Source organism: Hevea brasiliensis, chromosome 1 (assembly GCF_030052815.1).
Source record: "Hevea brasiliensis isolate MT/VB/25A 57/8 chromosome 1, ASM3005281v1, whole genome shotgun sequence".
In the NCBI taxonomy this organism is placed as follows: Eukaryota; Viridiplantae; Streptophyta; class Magnoliopsida; order Malpighiales; family Euphorbiaceae; genus Hevea; species Hevea brasiliensis.
In genome coordinates this window covers 2,053,956-2,069,214 of record NC_079493.1, presented here as the reverse complement: position 1 = coordinate 2,069,214, position 15,259 = coordinate 2,053,956, and the positions used below count along the sequence as shown (strand labels likewise).

Genomic DNA, 15,259 nt, shown 5'->3' with positions numbered 1-15,259 from the left:
GTTATAAAATTAATAATCTTTTTAAATAATAAGAATAATATATTATTATTATTGTTATTTATTATTAGTAATTTAACATATTTTATAAATAACTATTAAAAATAAATTTAATTTAAACTTCCTTCAGAGATGTTAAAATAAGCATATGGATTTACTTAAAAATAGAATTGAAATCCCATGGACTGTCCTTAGATAATGAGAGCCAAGATATCACATTCTTGGATTCAAACTGAAAATCAAGCTGAAATTGGAAATTCAAGATTGAGGGACTGAGAACGATAGAACTCCATTGATGGCTAAAAGCTCGGTCATAAGAACAAAACGAAACAATCCAGGATGACGTCTAACAACGCGCCTGCTGCAGAATGGGCTTGTTGTAATTTCTAGACTGGGCCTGAATTGGGTCCTGAGGGATGTGAATATGAACTTCCTAGTTATGGACCTTAGCTGTTTTACTGAGCAACATATCTATGGTTTTTTTTTTTTTTTTTTAATTCCCATCAATGTGGGAATTTAGATTTGACTTTATTAAATTTATAAATATAAGTTACTAATTTTTTTAATTTAATTTGATTGATAAAAAAATTTTTAATTAAAATTTTTTTAATTGAGTCAATAAGAGAAATATATTTTAAATTTTTGCTAGAATTTTTTTTAGATATTAAATATGAGGGTTTATTAAAGATTAAAATTTTAAGGGGGTAGTGGCCCGATCAGCCCTTTGATCCGTCCTTCAATTTGAATATGAAATTTAGCCTCTATTTGTTTTATGAAAAAATATTTTTCACATTTTTTAATGTTTAGAATATTTAAAAAAATAAATTAATAAAAAATATATTCTTAATAAAAAAAATTAAATCATCTTTTAAAAGAGTAATTTATTTTTTATTTTTTAAATTTTAATAATTAAAATACTTATACAATATAAATACATATTATTAATTTAATATTACAATTAAATAATGTAAATATTTTTTTAAAAAAATATTTTTTATATATAAATTATTTTTTATAAAACAAACAAAGTCTTATTTGTAAAGATATTTAAATAAATTATAATATATCTTAGTACATAATATGAATTATAAATGAATTATAAAGGGAGTCTTAGTCAATAATATATTTATCCTCGACTAAGAGACCTAATTTTCTCTTTGGCAATCACACATGATATGCCATTTCTTCTCTTTATTTTAAGTCTTCGTGTTCAGGCCTGCAATGTCATGGATAATTAGACAAACCCCAGAAAGAAGGCCTGTTAATATCGCATAAATTTAATTACCGTGGCATTAGCCATTGGCTCTGAAGCTTATTTGCATTTTGTGGGTCACATGCAATTCTTGGGTCCTTTATGTTTGGTGTGGCAGCACCAGCTGGAGCTCCTCTAGGATCTACTTTGATGGAAAAGTTCTCACCCCTTGCTGAAGGAGTCCTTTTGAACATCCTAGTTACTACACCAATGATGAGGGCAGATCTATGGCTCATCGTCTCTCAATTCACCAAGCTAGAAAAATTCATGGCTTGCATTTTGTTAATTTTTTAATAATTTTTAAATTTTATTAAAGGAAAAAATATAAATAATATAATTTTTTTTGTTAGAGATAAAACACATACACATATGAATTAGTGACGAGAATGAACCATCATTAAATAATAGTAATTATAATAAAATTTTTATTCGCGTGTAACTCACATTTATATATACTTTACAACCCGATGTAAAATCTAAGTTGACGGATGGGTCTATTGTTATTGGCCATGTTGGCGTTAATAGAATCTATTGTTTCCAAATCCTACTTTTTGTTGGGTTATCAACAAATCAGAAATTCTTTTCCTCTTTTTAGGACATTTCACATTTGCCCGTGCTCCCATATTTAGCATTGCTATTGCAGGAAGAAAATATTTTCTTAAATATATTAATTTCAAAATTTTAGAATTTATTTTAAAATTAAATTTTAATATATTTTAATTATAATAATTTTAAAATAATAAAAAATATTTTTTAAATTACTTTTTTATTAACATTTTAAATAATATTTTTAAAAAATCATTTTTATTTTCAATATTTCAATGCGAAACAAAACTTCAATGTCATAAAAGTAATTTTTCATTTGCTCAAAGGCCACATTTGGTTAACACAAAAATTTTGAAATATAATTTAATTTTTTTATTAAAATAAATATTATGATATAATTTATTTATTAAATATATGAATTTTATATATTTATATTTAAAATTTGTAATAAACTTGATCTAAGTAAAAATTTTTGTCACAGGTAAAATGTTCTCTCTATATCATCTTTTAATAATAATAATAATAATTATTATTATTATTATTATTATTGTTGTTGTTGTTAACCGTTCATTTCTTCCATTAGAATAGGACATGGTCAAGACAGGTATACAACTTACGAAGGTAAATTGCCATCTATAGAGACCACAAGCCAACTTCACAAGAGAATTTGAATTTCTTGTTAACATATTCTTCTTCCACTAGCTGTCATTTCCTTGTCTATGGAGAATTTGCAATGAAAAGAGTTTTCAATTAAACAGAAATCAATTAATGGAAGACTTAATAACATCCAAGGCAAAGAATTCAAACTTAAAACTACTTGTAGTTTTAACAACCATCACCTCTTGATGCTACAAAAACTTCCCTCAACTTCAAAAAAATTCTAAAAAGTTTTCATTTTTTCCATTTGGCTTCAGGACTTGAAGCAGCAGAGTTTTGTATTTATTTTTTTTCTTGCTGACTGTAATTAATTCCCAGTTCCCTTATGGATTTTGGAAGTTCTGCTATTGATCCATTTGACGCCCTTAGGCAAAATGCCCCAGTAAATTTGACAAAGACTTGCTTCAGAATGTTACCTCAAATGATTAATTCTCGTGGATTTTCAGAAGATATAGAATCTCCAGCTAATTTTCTCAAGTATTCATTGCCTCTTCTGGAGCTTCAGGTGGCTATCATTTGCATTGTTTACCAAGCTTTGTATTTGATCCTCAAGCGTTTCGGAACCACCATGTTTGTCACACAACTTCTTGTAAGTGCCCTGTATATTTCCCTCTTGGAAAATTCTTTCATTTTTTAGTTCCATGTTTTTCTTGCAAGATTACTGACTATCCTATTTTATGTGAAACACAGACTGGCATAATTCTTGGTCCTACATTTCTTGGAAGATATGATTTTGTGAGACAAGTTATATTCCCTCATGACAGCCAAGAAATCATCTGTACACTAGCTTTATTAGGTTTACAAATCTTCTTGTTCTTGGGTGCAGTGAAGCTGGATACAGGAATGATACTTAGAACAGGGAGAGTGGTGATGGTGAGTGGTGTGGGAGTTGTGATGGCACCTTTAATATTGGGTTTGGGTATGTTAGCGCTTAACATAAATGATTTAGCAAAGAATGGCATATTAGGTGAAGCTGTACTTGTGGTGATCATGCAATGTTTTACTACACTTTCGATCATAGCCCATGTCCTAAATGAGCTCAAGCTTGTAAATTCAGGAATTGGGAGGCTTGCATTATCTTCAGCTTTGATTGGCGACTTATTAGGGTTATGTATTTTGTCTATTGCAAGCGCTGTTGTGGAGAATGCACTCACAAATTTCCTTGCGGCTTTTGTTGGAATCATCTTCTATGTTCTAGTTGCAGTATTCATCTTCCGGCCAGCGATTTTATGGGTGATCAGAAACACTCCTGAAGGATCACCTGTAAATTCCTTCTACATATATACCATCTTGATATTGGTCATAGCATCTGAAATATATTTAAAAAGTTTCCACCAGGTTGTATGCATAGGTCCTATTGTGCTTGGGTTATGCATACCTTCTGGACCACCATTGGGATCAGCTTTGGTAGAAAAGTTAGAAACTGTTATTGTAGGACTCTTTGTGCCTTTAAATGTTGTTACATCAGTATTCAGAGCAAACCTGAGGCTCATATTTGTCTCCAACAAAATCAAATTCTATTTGCTTTTGGTAATTTTAAGTGTTGGAGCCAAATTCATAGCATGTTTTATACCTGCATTGTATTGGAAGATGCCACTAGCTGATTCGCTGGTATTCTCCGTTATTATGACAAGCAGAGGTATCATAGAGCTCACTGCGTACCTACTGACAAGAGACATTCTGGTGATTCTCCATTTACACTAAAGGTGCTCTTTTTTTATCCAACAAATGCCATTAACAAGTTACTAACACATTAGTTTCCTCTGTAATTGCAGCTGATAAGTGAAGATGTTTTCGCCTTCTTGGTTTTATGCATGATAAGTAACTCGGTCCTTGTCGAAATCATTGTGAAATACCTCTACGATCCTTCAAAGAAATATGCAGGCTATCAGACAAGGGATATTATGAGTTTAAAGCCTAAATCTGAGCTTCGAATTCTTGCTTGCATTCGCACACCAGAGAATGTAACATCCACCATTGGTCTACTTGATTCTTTTCACCCTCACAAAGAGAGACCCATTGGCGTTTATGTCCTTCATCTCATCAATCTAGTTGGTAGAGCCAACCCAGTGTTCATATCTCACGAAAAGAGGAAACCAATATCAAAGTCCCGGTCCCACAATGTGATCCTTTCTTTCACTCAATATCAGCAAAAACATTGGAACACTGTGTCTGTCTCTACCTTTTCAGCAATATCTCCATCCAAATTAATGGATGAAGACATATGCTTACTTGCACTCGACAAACTCGCATCCATTATATTACTTCCACTCCATCGAAAATGGAATATCCATGGAAGTATTGAAACTGAAGACCATAGTTTAAGAACTGTAAATTGCAGGGTCCTGGAAAGGGCACCTTGTTCTGTGGGGCTCTTTTTCGACCGTGGCAAACTTGGACGCCAATCCTCAACAGCATCACCTCTTTTTATCTGTATGATCTTCTTAGGAGGTGCCGATGATCGTGAGGCCTTGTCTTTAGCCAAACGAGCAGTCAAGGACTCGAACGCAAACCTCACTGTCATCCATTTGATTCCAGGGAATGACAAAAAGATGGAGTCTGAGGACAAAAAGATTGACTCAGATGACAATATAATCGAGGTTGACGACAAATTGGTCGACGCTTGGGCATTGGAAGACATCAAACAAAGTGTTACTAGCAATGAATTTGCATCAAATGTAATATACAGAGAGCAAGTGGTGAAAGATGGACCCCAAGTCTTATCGATCATCCGTTCCATAGTAGATGAATATGATCTTTTTCTGGTTGGGAGACGCTATGGCATAGAGTCCCCTCAAACACAAGGTCTATCAGAGTGGATAGAGCTTCCAGAGTTGGGTGTTCTTGGAGACCTGCTTGCCTCGAAGGATATTGACACCAGAGCTGCTGTATTAGTAGTGCAACAACAAAAACAGATGAAATGATGAGTGTTAACACCAGTCTCAGACCATGTAATTGGGATACGAGAATGGTAATGGGTTTAAATAATCCAAGACCAATTACGAAAATAACTTGAGTTATCACACAAGAAGAGCCATTTCTTGTACAGGGATTCTTTTAATTTGTAATTGTAGGTAATCATCAACAAATTCTTTTTACTCTCAAATCTTTTCAAAACCTCTCCTCTTTACTCTTAGCCTTATTTTGTTTCGGGCTTATTGTCAAATCATGAGTTCTTTAGCTAAGTTTGATTATTTTCTGTACTTTTATCCCTTGGCTTTATTCTAGGCCAATTAATCTCATATAATATTTTTTTAACCTTAAGCGTTTCAATTTATGAAACCTTTGTTAAAATAAAATCACCCATTTGATAGATATTTAAAAATTTAGGAGGGTAAAAATTTAACTCGTTACTTAGTCTGGTATGTTTTAGTGGCTAAAAGCATATCACTCACCTAATAGGCGTTAAAATTTGAGTCTCCACTCTCCCAAACCCCCCTATAAAATTTTGTTTTTAACTCATTGACTTCAATCTATACGTAGATATGATCACAACTCCATTTAAAACTATATTGAAACTAGATCAGCCCAATTTAAAACCGAAACCAATTAAAAAATAAAGCCTCACTTTAAACATTTGAATTGAAATCAAGTTTTCAATTTTTAAGGAGATTCTGAAAGGGTAATTCTTTGTGGATTTTCTCAAGCAATCTCTAATAGGCCAGTTCAATATTACTTTCCAGGGCAATAAAGTAGCAGATAAAATGGAAATTTGCTTCAATATTATTTTCCCTTTAGAAAGCCAAGAGGTAATCTTTTCAGCAGGGTCACTCGGGTTCATTTACAATCTTGATGTTCCTGTGTGCAGTGAAGTTAGATGCAGGAATGGTAATCAGAACTGGAAAAATGGAATGATCACCGGAGCATTTTCTGTTCTGGCACCTCTAGTACGTGGTTTGGGCGTCTTAACAACATATTGGAAAGACTTAATGATAAGATAGCACATTGGCTGCAGCTTTGAATGTGGTGGTGATGAGTTGTTTCTGTATATTTCAATCATTGTACATGTCCTGGAAGAGCTCTGACTTGTGAATTTCAGAGTTGGGGCATCTATCACTATCTTCATCTTTTAATTTTTGATGTATTTGGGGAATGTCTTATTATTTTTGGTACGGTAGTTCACCAAAATCAGAATCATACCTGGCCACAGGTGGGTTCAGAATGAAATTGAACCGAAACTAATTCAATTGAAATTGAAACCAGACTGAAATCAATCAAAATCAGATTGACTAAAATCGGATCAGAACAGGCCCCCTAGGTTCTATGCTAAACCCTATTTTTTATTTTTATAAAATAAAAATTTCATCCGTTGACTTTAATCTAAACATATACCAGAAAGGAAAAGGACCAAAACCGAATCAGAGAAATCCTACAGGACCGAATCTGGGCTCCCTAAACCATGAACTGAAACCATTGGTTCAAAACCTAAACCAGACCAAAACTAGCACTTGGCCAAGTATACTCAGAACTGTTTTAATTGATGCATCGCATTGACTGTCTTTGGTTTCTAAGTATCAATGTCCTTTTTGTTATCGTACAGAAGATCAAACCCATGAAAATGTTTTAGTACTTGTCATAATCACTTTAGCCTCATGTATTAACCTATCTACTGAATTGAAATTAGTCAAACATTTGAAGTCAAGTACCAGAATCAGAAACCCAAGAGCCAAGAATTGCCTATTTTCTGACAATGGGAGATGCACGGCCGCAATCAAGTTCTTCCCCGGGAGAACAAAAAGTTGCATTACTCTTCACTTCACGAGTTGTTGTGAATTCCAAGTGTTAGCTGTAGTGATGCAGGCATGCAGCAAATGTCATGCTGCCTTGGGATATTGGATGAAGACATTTAAAGAATGCTAGGTGTTGAAGCCATCACAAAGAAACACTGCACTTTCAGTGCCCAGGATTCATTTCACCAAGCTCCATACAACAGGGGCCTATTTCACTGGCTCTTTACAAAACATGAAGTGGCCATTTCAAAGTTCAAACTGCTCATATATTTATTTCCACTTTTAAAGTTGCCAACAATTCTATTTCATCATCACAGACGAGACTTCCAATTCGTTCTTGAGCATCCTCGACTAACCATTATCATTTCATTGATTGTCCTACAAACATATGTTGCCAATACTTGGTGTCGGACGAGTTCTCGTGATCTGCATTGATTACCTGGTCCAACTACGTTTGGTAACCATTATTTGGCAGGCTTTCAACTGCTACAGAACTGTCATGCAAATGGAAAAGAAAATCCAGAACACATGGAAATAAAGATGACAATATTATATAATATTTTAGTTTACATCACCACAGAAAAGGTATCAATAATATTCATCAAATCTAGAGCGTCCCGTCCGCCCATGTTAATCCAGTACAACTTTGTAGCCCACACCAGAATATTGATGTAGGGTCAAAATATTGAAGAAACAGATAATTTTGCAAGAGGACTCCAGGATATATCTGCGCATCCTTCATTTCACAAGTATGCCACATGCAAAGACATAAACTGTCAAAAGAATAAAGCCTTTATCAGAGAAGTTAAGCAATCTTAATTACATTAGCTAGAGATGATAAATTTATTTTAATATAACCATTTTTATCATAATAAATAACCACCCCACCAGGCCACCACCCATGGGATTGCTTTACACTCTCCCTAGCATTAATGTCTTTCATTCTGTAGAAAGAACAGCAATTATCTACCATCTGGTTCATTTATTATTTTCATTTTCTTAATTGCTTTTTAGCTCATCATTGGAAGAAGAAAAGAGCAGGAGGGAGAGGTTCTTTTTTTCCCCCAAGATGCAGAGCGCTGCTAATCACATGACAAGAAAACACATAATTGAAATTATCCATGAGCACAAAACATCAGAGTCCAAGCACAGATAAAGAGTGGCATACCATGGCAACAGGAACGTCCACTGGAAAGCAACAGCCACCTATAGGTCCAAATTCTACATAATAAAAAGTAGCCACATAAATAGGATAAATAAATAAATAAGAAGAATATTTATTCAGAATGAAACAAAAAGAGAAAAATACTTGCAACAGCAGAACGTTCTCAACTTCTCAGCCTTCTGGTTGCTGCTGATTGATCACCAACTACAGTTTCATCACAAGTATAAGCCATTTCAATTCTTGAGCTGCAAAACATGTATCCAATGATAAGTTTCCATTTTAACTTGACAATTTGACATAGAGCCTCAATTTAACCTAAGAAAGCGATAATCCCAACAATTTTATGATCAGCCAAAGAACCATGCATCTCAAAACAGGGCCATATCCTTCATTAGCAAGAAAATTCTTGCATCAATAACTTTCCAAGTCAACAAATCCTAACTAAAAACAAAATATTTCTCAAATTGTCAAACTCAAGCAAAATCCTACTGACTAGGAAAGAGGCTCAAAAACAGGAAATGAAATGAAATTCAAAGAAAGGAAAAATATGCATAGTGGAAACAAAATCCTGAGTATCTTACGAGCAAATTGAAAGAGAACAGAAAAATCACTATTCTAAGTATTTCCTTTATTTGCTAAACCTCACCTTAGTCAAGGAAAAGCTGGTCACAAACATCTGCTTCTATGAACTCAAAAAAGGAATGGATCACTATGATGGCCAAATTCCAAGGTTCAGAAATTCTACTATGTCTGGGTTTCCTTATTGAGACTGATTTGCTTGGAAATCACCTGCAATGTTGTGCCCTTCAAAATCCAAGCAGTCATTTCAGGTTGATGTTCAAAAGCATTAATAGGAAGTGGACTTCTATCCTCTAGTTGCACACCATACACAAACGGGAGTCTTAGTGTTAGGAAACTTTCTGGTGGTAGGACCACTCGACATCCAAGGCTGAACTGCAACTTCTGTTCACGGTTTGCAACTGATGGTGGCAAACATGACACCTTAGAGCAAAAGATTGATAAACCATTAGGAAACTAAGTATGCAACAAGACTAGCATTATTGCAGAAAAAAATGTACCAGTACAAAATATAACAATTGGGGTAGAAAGTCATCAAGCAAGATGACAACTACAAGGATGAAAGAATGAAAACTAAAATACTATTCACAGACCTCTACATGACATAAACAAAGAGTTCATAGAAATACATCTATATCACTTCTACAGGTAGATAAACATAAAATTCATGCTTACATTCCTCAAAGAAAGCAAGACATACCTCAAATTGTACAACTGGGCATGTTGCCAATACAACTGGAAATGGAGGTGTGACCTACAATTAGATTCAAGATATTAGGCATTTGGTAATTCAAGGCAATTTAAAATTTCATCATGAAACTAAAACAATGTCCTTCATTTCTTGTTGCTTAAACCGCAAAAAGCAGTGGAATTTATTAAGGTGCCTAGGTATCCACGGTAGACCTTTCCTCATTTGATGGATTTTTACACATTCATATTCATTGAATAAGAGATATTACTCAGGGAATCTTTGGACTTAGTTTAACAATTCCATTAAATCGGTTCTAGTACGAATCCTAAGGTTTCAAAAGATTTATGGCATCTTAAAATGAAAATTTTTTAGCAATAATAAAGAAAACAACAGAAGACTGCATAATATACAAATAAAAATAATAAATCAAGAAAAATAGCAATGAATAAATAGGAGATTCACAAGGCCTGTAACAATCAGCACCAAGAGATGAATGAACCGACTTGACATTTTGGCATTATAACCACAAAGAAGAGATTTTGAATTCTAATCTTCCAATATAAACTATTACATTTATTCAAAATTATGCACATTACTTATCCATTAAAAACAATATGAAGCACCTTAGTTGGGCATATCTGTCCCAAAATCCCAAAATATTTGCAGCAAGGCCACCACTGAAAGCATGAAATAGGCTCTCCAAATCATCAAAAAGGACCAACACCCCGATGTCATTCGTGGTATGTTGGCATTTAACAATATCAATACTCATGTACAAGCAAATTTCAACATAGAGATACAAAATAACTTAATTGGCAGCATAATTCAGTAAGTTTAAGGAATAAATTGAAATATATAAAAATAATAAGCACCATTACATACCAAAAAAATCCTCTGTAACTGCGATATTGCGCCAGCAAACTTAATCTTTTGTGAATCCTTCTTCTTCTTGGAATGCCTGCAGTATGGACAGTTCATGTATATAGGCAAATTTCTATTCAACATGGAGAAAGCACTTCCGCCATCATCAAGGCTAATAGAATGAAAGTCCACTTCAAGATTTTTCACAAAATCTTGATATGTTGTTTCACAGGTAGATGTTTGATTCTGTTCCTTCCCTGCCCTGGATAAATGAATCAACCCATCAATATGCAAACCACCATTTGCCCCAATTTCATTTAACTTATCCACATTCCGGAACTTATTTGCAGCAGCGACATTTGTTCCCTTTGAGCTTCGATGAATTCTGCCATGTCCACCATTCCCACCCAATTTTGAAGGACTTGCCAGATTATGGTCAGAAGTTCCCACAGAAGGGACTTGGGATTCTTTGGGAAAAGAATACGGAGATCCTAGTTCATCAAGCAGATCCAAACTTAATAAGAAACGGTGGCCATGGGGGCACTCATGCTCAAAACCAACATAAACAATTGCATGTTTCAAAGTAGGGTTCAGTTTAACCATTTCACCACCATTAACGTTCACAGGAACTACATTACTTCCTATCTGTACATAAGGGTCCCCATGTTTGCCACCACTGCTAGATATTTCATTTAAGGCTTCTTGACCAGATATAGCATCTTCAGATGTCTGAGATCCTTGATCAACAGTTGTACGAACCTGTTCTGCATTCCTATCTCTTGCCCTGTTTTGTTTGAAACTTCTTTCTGAACCTGATGAAGGTTGTTTCCTCTGCTGGAGAGGAGGAAATCCCGAATCAGCAGCTGATGATCCAGCAACAACCTCAGAAAAAGGTTTTCTCATTTTAACATTTGGCAAACCTCTGCCAAAACTAATTTTTTTGTCATCAATCTTGCTGTTTTCTGAAAGTTTTCGCTGATTTTCAACCCCAACCTGTATGCCTGAATACAACCGTGCAGCACCAGTTTTCTGTCTGTCTATCTCAGCATTAACTTCAACCTGTGGGTCTGTACCTTGCCTAGTCATAGAAACTTGTCGCACAGTTTTGGCTGGTAAACCATTTGGGTTCTCTGGTTTTTCCAAAATTATTGTCCACTTCGAGAGAAACTTCCGTGAGGCAGAGAACCCACTCTGAAGTAAGCCCCTATAAGGTTCATAATACCTTGCCCCCCCAACACGAATCAAACTCCATGAGGATGACTGAACAGGTCCCACATTGCCCTGCTTGGGTAATTGGACTGCAGGAAGCAGTTTGTCACAGTCTTGAAAGCAATTGGAAGTAACATTTGCTGATTCAAACTCAAAAGGATCTGATCGCAGATGCCGTGAACGGCCACAGGCACAAGCATGAAGGAAAAAATATCCACTTGAATGTGCCTTCACTGGAGCTCCTAAAGGTGACTCTAGCTCTCCATTTCCAATATCATGTCTCTGGTGCATACATGGTTTTCCTGTCAAACTAACAGCATCACATAGTTGCCTACCAGATTTCCAGATGGAGGTGCATTCATCCTCCAGCCTTTTTGCAAAAAGAGGCACTGCAGGTCCCCTGACCATCGAGTAGAAAGCACTTAAAGCCTTTCCTAAATGGGCCTCATGCTCTGAAGTGGGATAACAAGCTGGCAAGTCCTTCAGATAAACATCTTTGGCAGTTGGAAGGGTCCTTTCACACCACAAAGTTGAAAATTTTGCATTCAGTCCTCTGCCACTTTCCAACAAAGAAACTGCAACATCTAAAGGATCCATACCTTTAGGAGCAAACCCTTCAACTTGGGTTAAACCAGAGTTTCGCTGGCGAGATTTTCTTTTAACAGCTTCTGTTTCATCTACACACCGTTTTGCAGAGAGAATTCCATGTAGAATGAGTTGGCTTGATGATAACCATATTTCCAAACTTGGAAGTTCAGGAGTAGTGTGTGTCTTTCCAGATGCAGCTGAGGCTGCAGCAGCAGCTGCAGCAACAGCAACCATACCAACACCAGCAGCTGGACCGCTGCTGGTGCTAGTGACCAATCCCCCTCTACCTCTCAGAATATCAGATTGTCTGTAAATGAACTCTTTTATGGATAAAATATCCTCCTTGTTTGCACTCTGACCATGGCTTTCAAGTAAAAGAGAATCTGATGTAGCTTTTCCATTCAAAACATCTTCCACGAGGTCAGTAACAAACTCCAGAGATTCACCTCTCTGATTTATTAACCGGTCAAGCAGCACAACAGCCCGTGAAGAATCAAGAGAAAACAAAGGTGCAGAACTTGTCACACTTCCACTTCTGGAACCAGAATGACCACTTTCAGCACCTGAGAGTGTTCGGCATTTCTTAATCAGAAAACGAATCTGTGCTTCCAGAGATGACTGCAGTTTCTTCCTGAAACCACCTTCAGATTTACTAACAGGGCGTGCCAGCACAACAACTGAACCAGAACCCTTAGTAGGTAAGTTTGGCCTAGACACACTACTCAAACCAGAAGATTGATTAAGTGAGGACAAATCTTTTGACTCCTCTGTGTTAGAATTAGGATTTGGCATCTCAAAGAAATCATCAACAAAGACAAATAGTATGACTGGAGTACAATGTCCAGGAAACAACGATGTGTAGAAACCTAAACCTGACATGAGAGAAATAGCTGAAGCATTGCGATTTGTGACACCACTTCTCCCTGGAGAGGAACCAGTTGAAGGGGTTGGCCTAGAGGAAGATGATGAAGAATGAGACCTAGACGGCAATGGCGGGGTAGCTCTGGATCTTACATATGGAGCCAATGCATGCTTGGCTGCTTGCAACACCCTAAACTTTTTCAAAATTCGAGGGTCAAAACATGAACCCTCTTGAATATATATAATTACATGGCACACCTGCATTGCTAATTGAGTCATTTACCAGATATGTCACCCACATGATCAGAGTTGCATCAAAACTTTAAACAAAACATTTAAAAAAAATAACACTTAATTCCAGAATTTCCAAATTTTGCAATGCTCTAGTGAATTTACCCCGATGAATAAAATGCTAGTTAACTAACAGAAAAATATTCTCGCAAATTTTGAATATACTTTAGATTAACCAAACCATGCCCATCATTTAATCAGCAAACTCCTATGAACTAAATGCATACAAGTCGAACCTAAATTAAACATATATAACCATATTCCAGAAAACCCAGATCAGCAATAACTAACTATTCCCACTCCCACTGAAAATTTAAACAGTTCAATATTTCGTTTATAACCTAAGTTAATAGAAGTAATCAATCACGCTTCAATTCTCTAGGTTCAAAATAAATGTATATGTAAAACTCTAATTTCCATTAATAACCAAAAATGGATAGGAACTCACAGAAAACATGAAAAGCAATCCCTGAAGATCTTCAAACTCCCGCTCTTCCAAACATGAGTCTAACCCAGAAGCCAGACCTGAAGACCCATGAACAGCGGGGCACCGGGTCGAACAAAACTGCAAGAACAAAATCCCTTTCTCCTCCTCATGGTAATAACTAATTCTCCGCCCGTTAAACCAATCCCTCACTTCCTCTTTGTCATTGAACAGCAGTTTATCGAGATTGCCTGACCCGAATGTATTGGAGTCCAGGACACGGTTAATAAGCTGGGAAGAGTGGTCAGGGCTACGTGAAACAAACCCAACAACAACAACGCCTTCTGGAGAGCGAGGTTGAGATTGGGAAGATGGTTGAGCATCTGGAGAGGAAGCGGGCATGGGTGCAGGGGGAGGTGGACGGGTCAGGACCCGCATGGAAGGAGGATTGGAATTCGTGGAGTCCATAAAGAAAGGGTATGGAAAAGGTAAGAATTTTAGGGACGAGGTCTGCTTCAAAGTGCAGAGGGATCTGGGGGAGGTTTGGGCAAAACGGAGAAGAGAAATTCTGAAGCTGTGGGAATTTTCCGGCGACTATGTCAGCACAGTTTACACAACCACAAGTCGACCGATTAGAGAAACTCCAAATTCGATCTTCCATATTTCACCTTTAAATTACATAATGAAGAATTATAAATAAAAATAATTAAAACTTGCCATCTTTAAAATTTCAAATAAATTTATTTATTCAATTTAAATACAAATTTTATTCGAAAGTACGCCCTTAGGGTTTATTTTAGAGCATAAAAAAAACATTTTTTTTACTTTATTATAATTATTTTCGCTAATAAATTTATTAAAATAAAATGATATAAATATATATTTTTTGGTGAAGGATATAAATATATGTTTGATTAATTAATAGATAATTATTTAATTATTAATAATTAATCTATATGTAATTATTGTATAATTAATCTATAATATATCTTTAATGTATTTATAAAATTTTATCACTATTTAAAAAATAAAAATAAAATTTTAAATCCTAAAATATTAGAATTCTAATACCAGAAAAATTGCAATTAAATTAAAATTTATAATAATAAAAAAAATTCGAACATCCCTATCTATTTGTGTTCTTTTAAAAAAGCTATTAACTTAATTAATTAATTAGCATAAAATTTATTAGATATGATTAATTTATTTGAATGGAAATTAATTTTATATGATTAATTATCAATAATAGTTACAGTCCAAAGCGAATTGGAATTTGGATTCCGTCAAACTTTTAACTTATTATTCTATTTCAGATAAAATTTATTATACAATCATAGATTTTTCTTAGATAATTTTAAATTTAAAAATTTGTTAACAAAATTAAAATGATAATTGAATTTTCTATTAT

At 35.0% G+C, this 15,259-nt stretch overlaps 2 protein-coding genes across 3 annotated transcripts; one reads left to right on the top strand and one right to left on the bottom strand.

The window, feature by feature from the left end:
* The first annotated feature begins 2,777 nt into the window (after positions 1–2,777).
* Positions 2,778–5,376, top strand: LOC110673338 (cation/H(+) antiporter 11-like). Its single transcript, XM_021836445.2, has 3 exons — positions 2,778–3,041; positions 3,143–4,135; positions 4,228–5,376. Exons 1-3 carry the CDS (start codon positions 2,778–2,780, stop codon positions 5,374–5,376), a joined length of 2,406 nt encoding a protein of 801 aa, XP_021692137.2.
* Positions 5,377–7,711: 2,335 nt separating this feature from the next.
* Positions 7,712–14,552, bottom strand: LOC110673305 (uncharacterized). Of its 2 annotated transcripts, none has more exons than XM_021836395.2 (7): positions 13,876–14,552; positions 10,500–13,394; positions 9,627–9,680; positions 8,994–9,349; positions 8,492–8,592; positions 8,351–8,403; positions 7,712–7,955 (listed from the first exon to the last, which is right to left on the bottom strand). In XM_021836395.2, the coding sequence occupies exons 1-4, from the start codon at positions 14,317–14,319 to the stop codon at positions 9,092–9,094; spliced, it is 3,651 nt and encodes a 1,216-aa protein (XP_021692087.2). In that variant the 5' UTR covers positions 14,320–14,552; the 3' UTR covers positions 7,712–7,955; positions 8,351–8,403; positions 8,492–8,592; positions 8,994–9,091. The 2 variants fall into 2 exon arrangements, with proteins under 2 accessions (XP_021692087.2, XP_021692090.2); XM_021836398.2 differs by having other exon boundaries at positions 10,500–13,402; positions 13,876–14,017.
* Positions 14,553–15,259: the final 707 nt, after the last annotated feature.

Coding starts and splice junctions, on each gene's coding strand:
- LOC110673338 (XM_021836445.2), top strand. CDS start 2,778: ATGGATTTTGGAAGTTCTGCTATTGATCCATTTGACGCCCTTAGGCAA. Junction 3,042..3,142: donor TGTTTGTCACACAACTTCTT/GTAAGTGCCCTG, acceptor TGTGAAACACAG/ACTGGCATAATTCTTGGTCC. Junction 4,136..4,227: donor TACTGACAAGAGACATTCTG/GTGATTCTCCAT, acceptor CTGTAATTGCAG/CTGATAAGTGAAGATGTTTT.
- LOC110673305 (XM_021836395.2), bottom strand. CDS start 14,319: ATGGACTCCACGAATTCCAATCCTCCTTCCATGCGGGTCCTGACCCGT. Junction 9,681..10,499: donor AGTTACAGAGGATTTTTTTG/GTATGTAATGGT, acceptor ATCTAATTGTAG/GTCACACCTCCATTTCCAGT. Junction 9,350..9,626: donor GCCCAGTTGTACAATTTGAG/GTATGTCTTGCT, acceptor TTTTGCTCTAAG/GTGTCATGTTTGCCACCATC.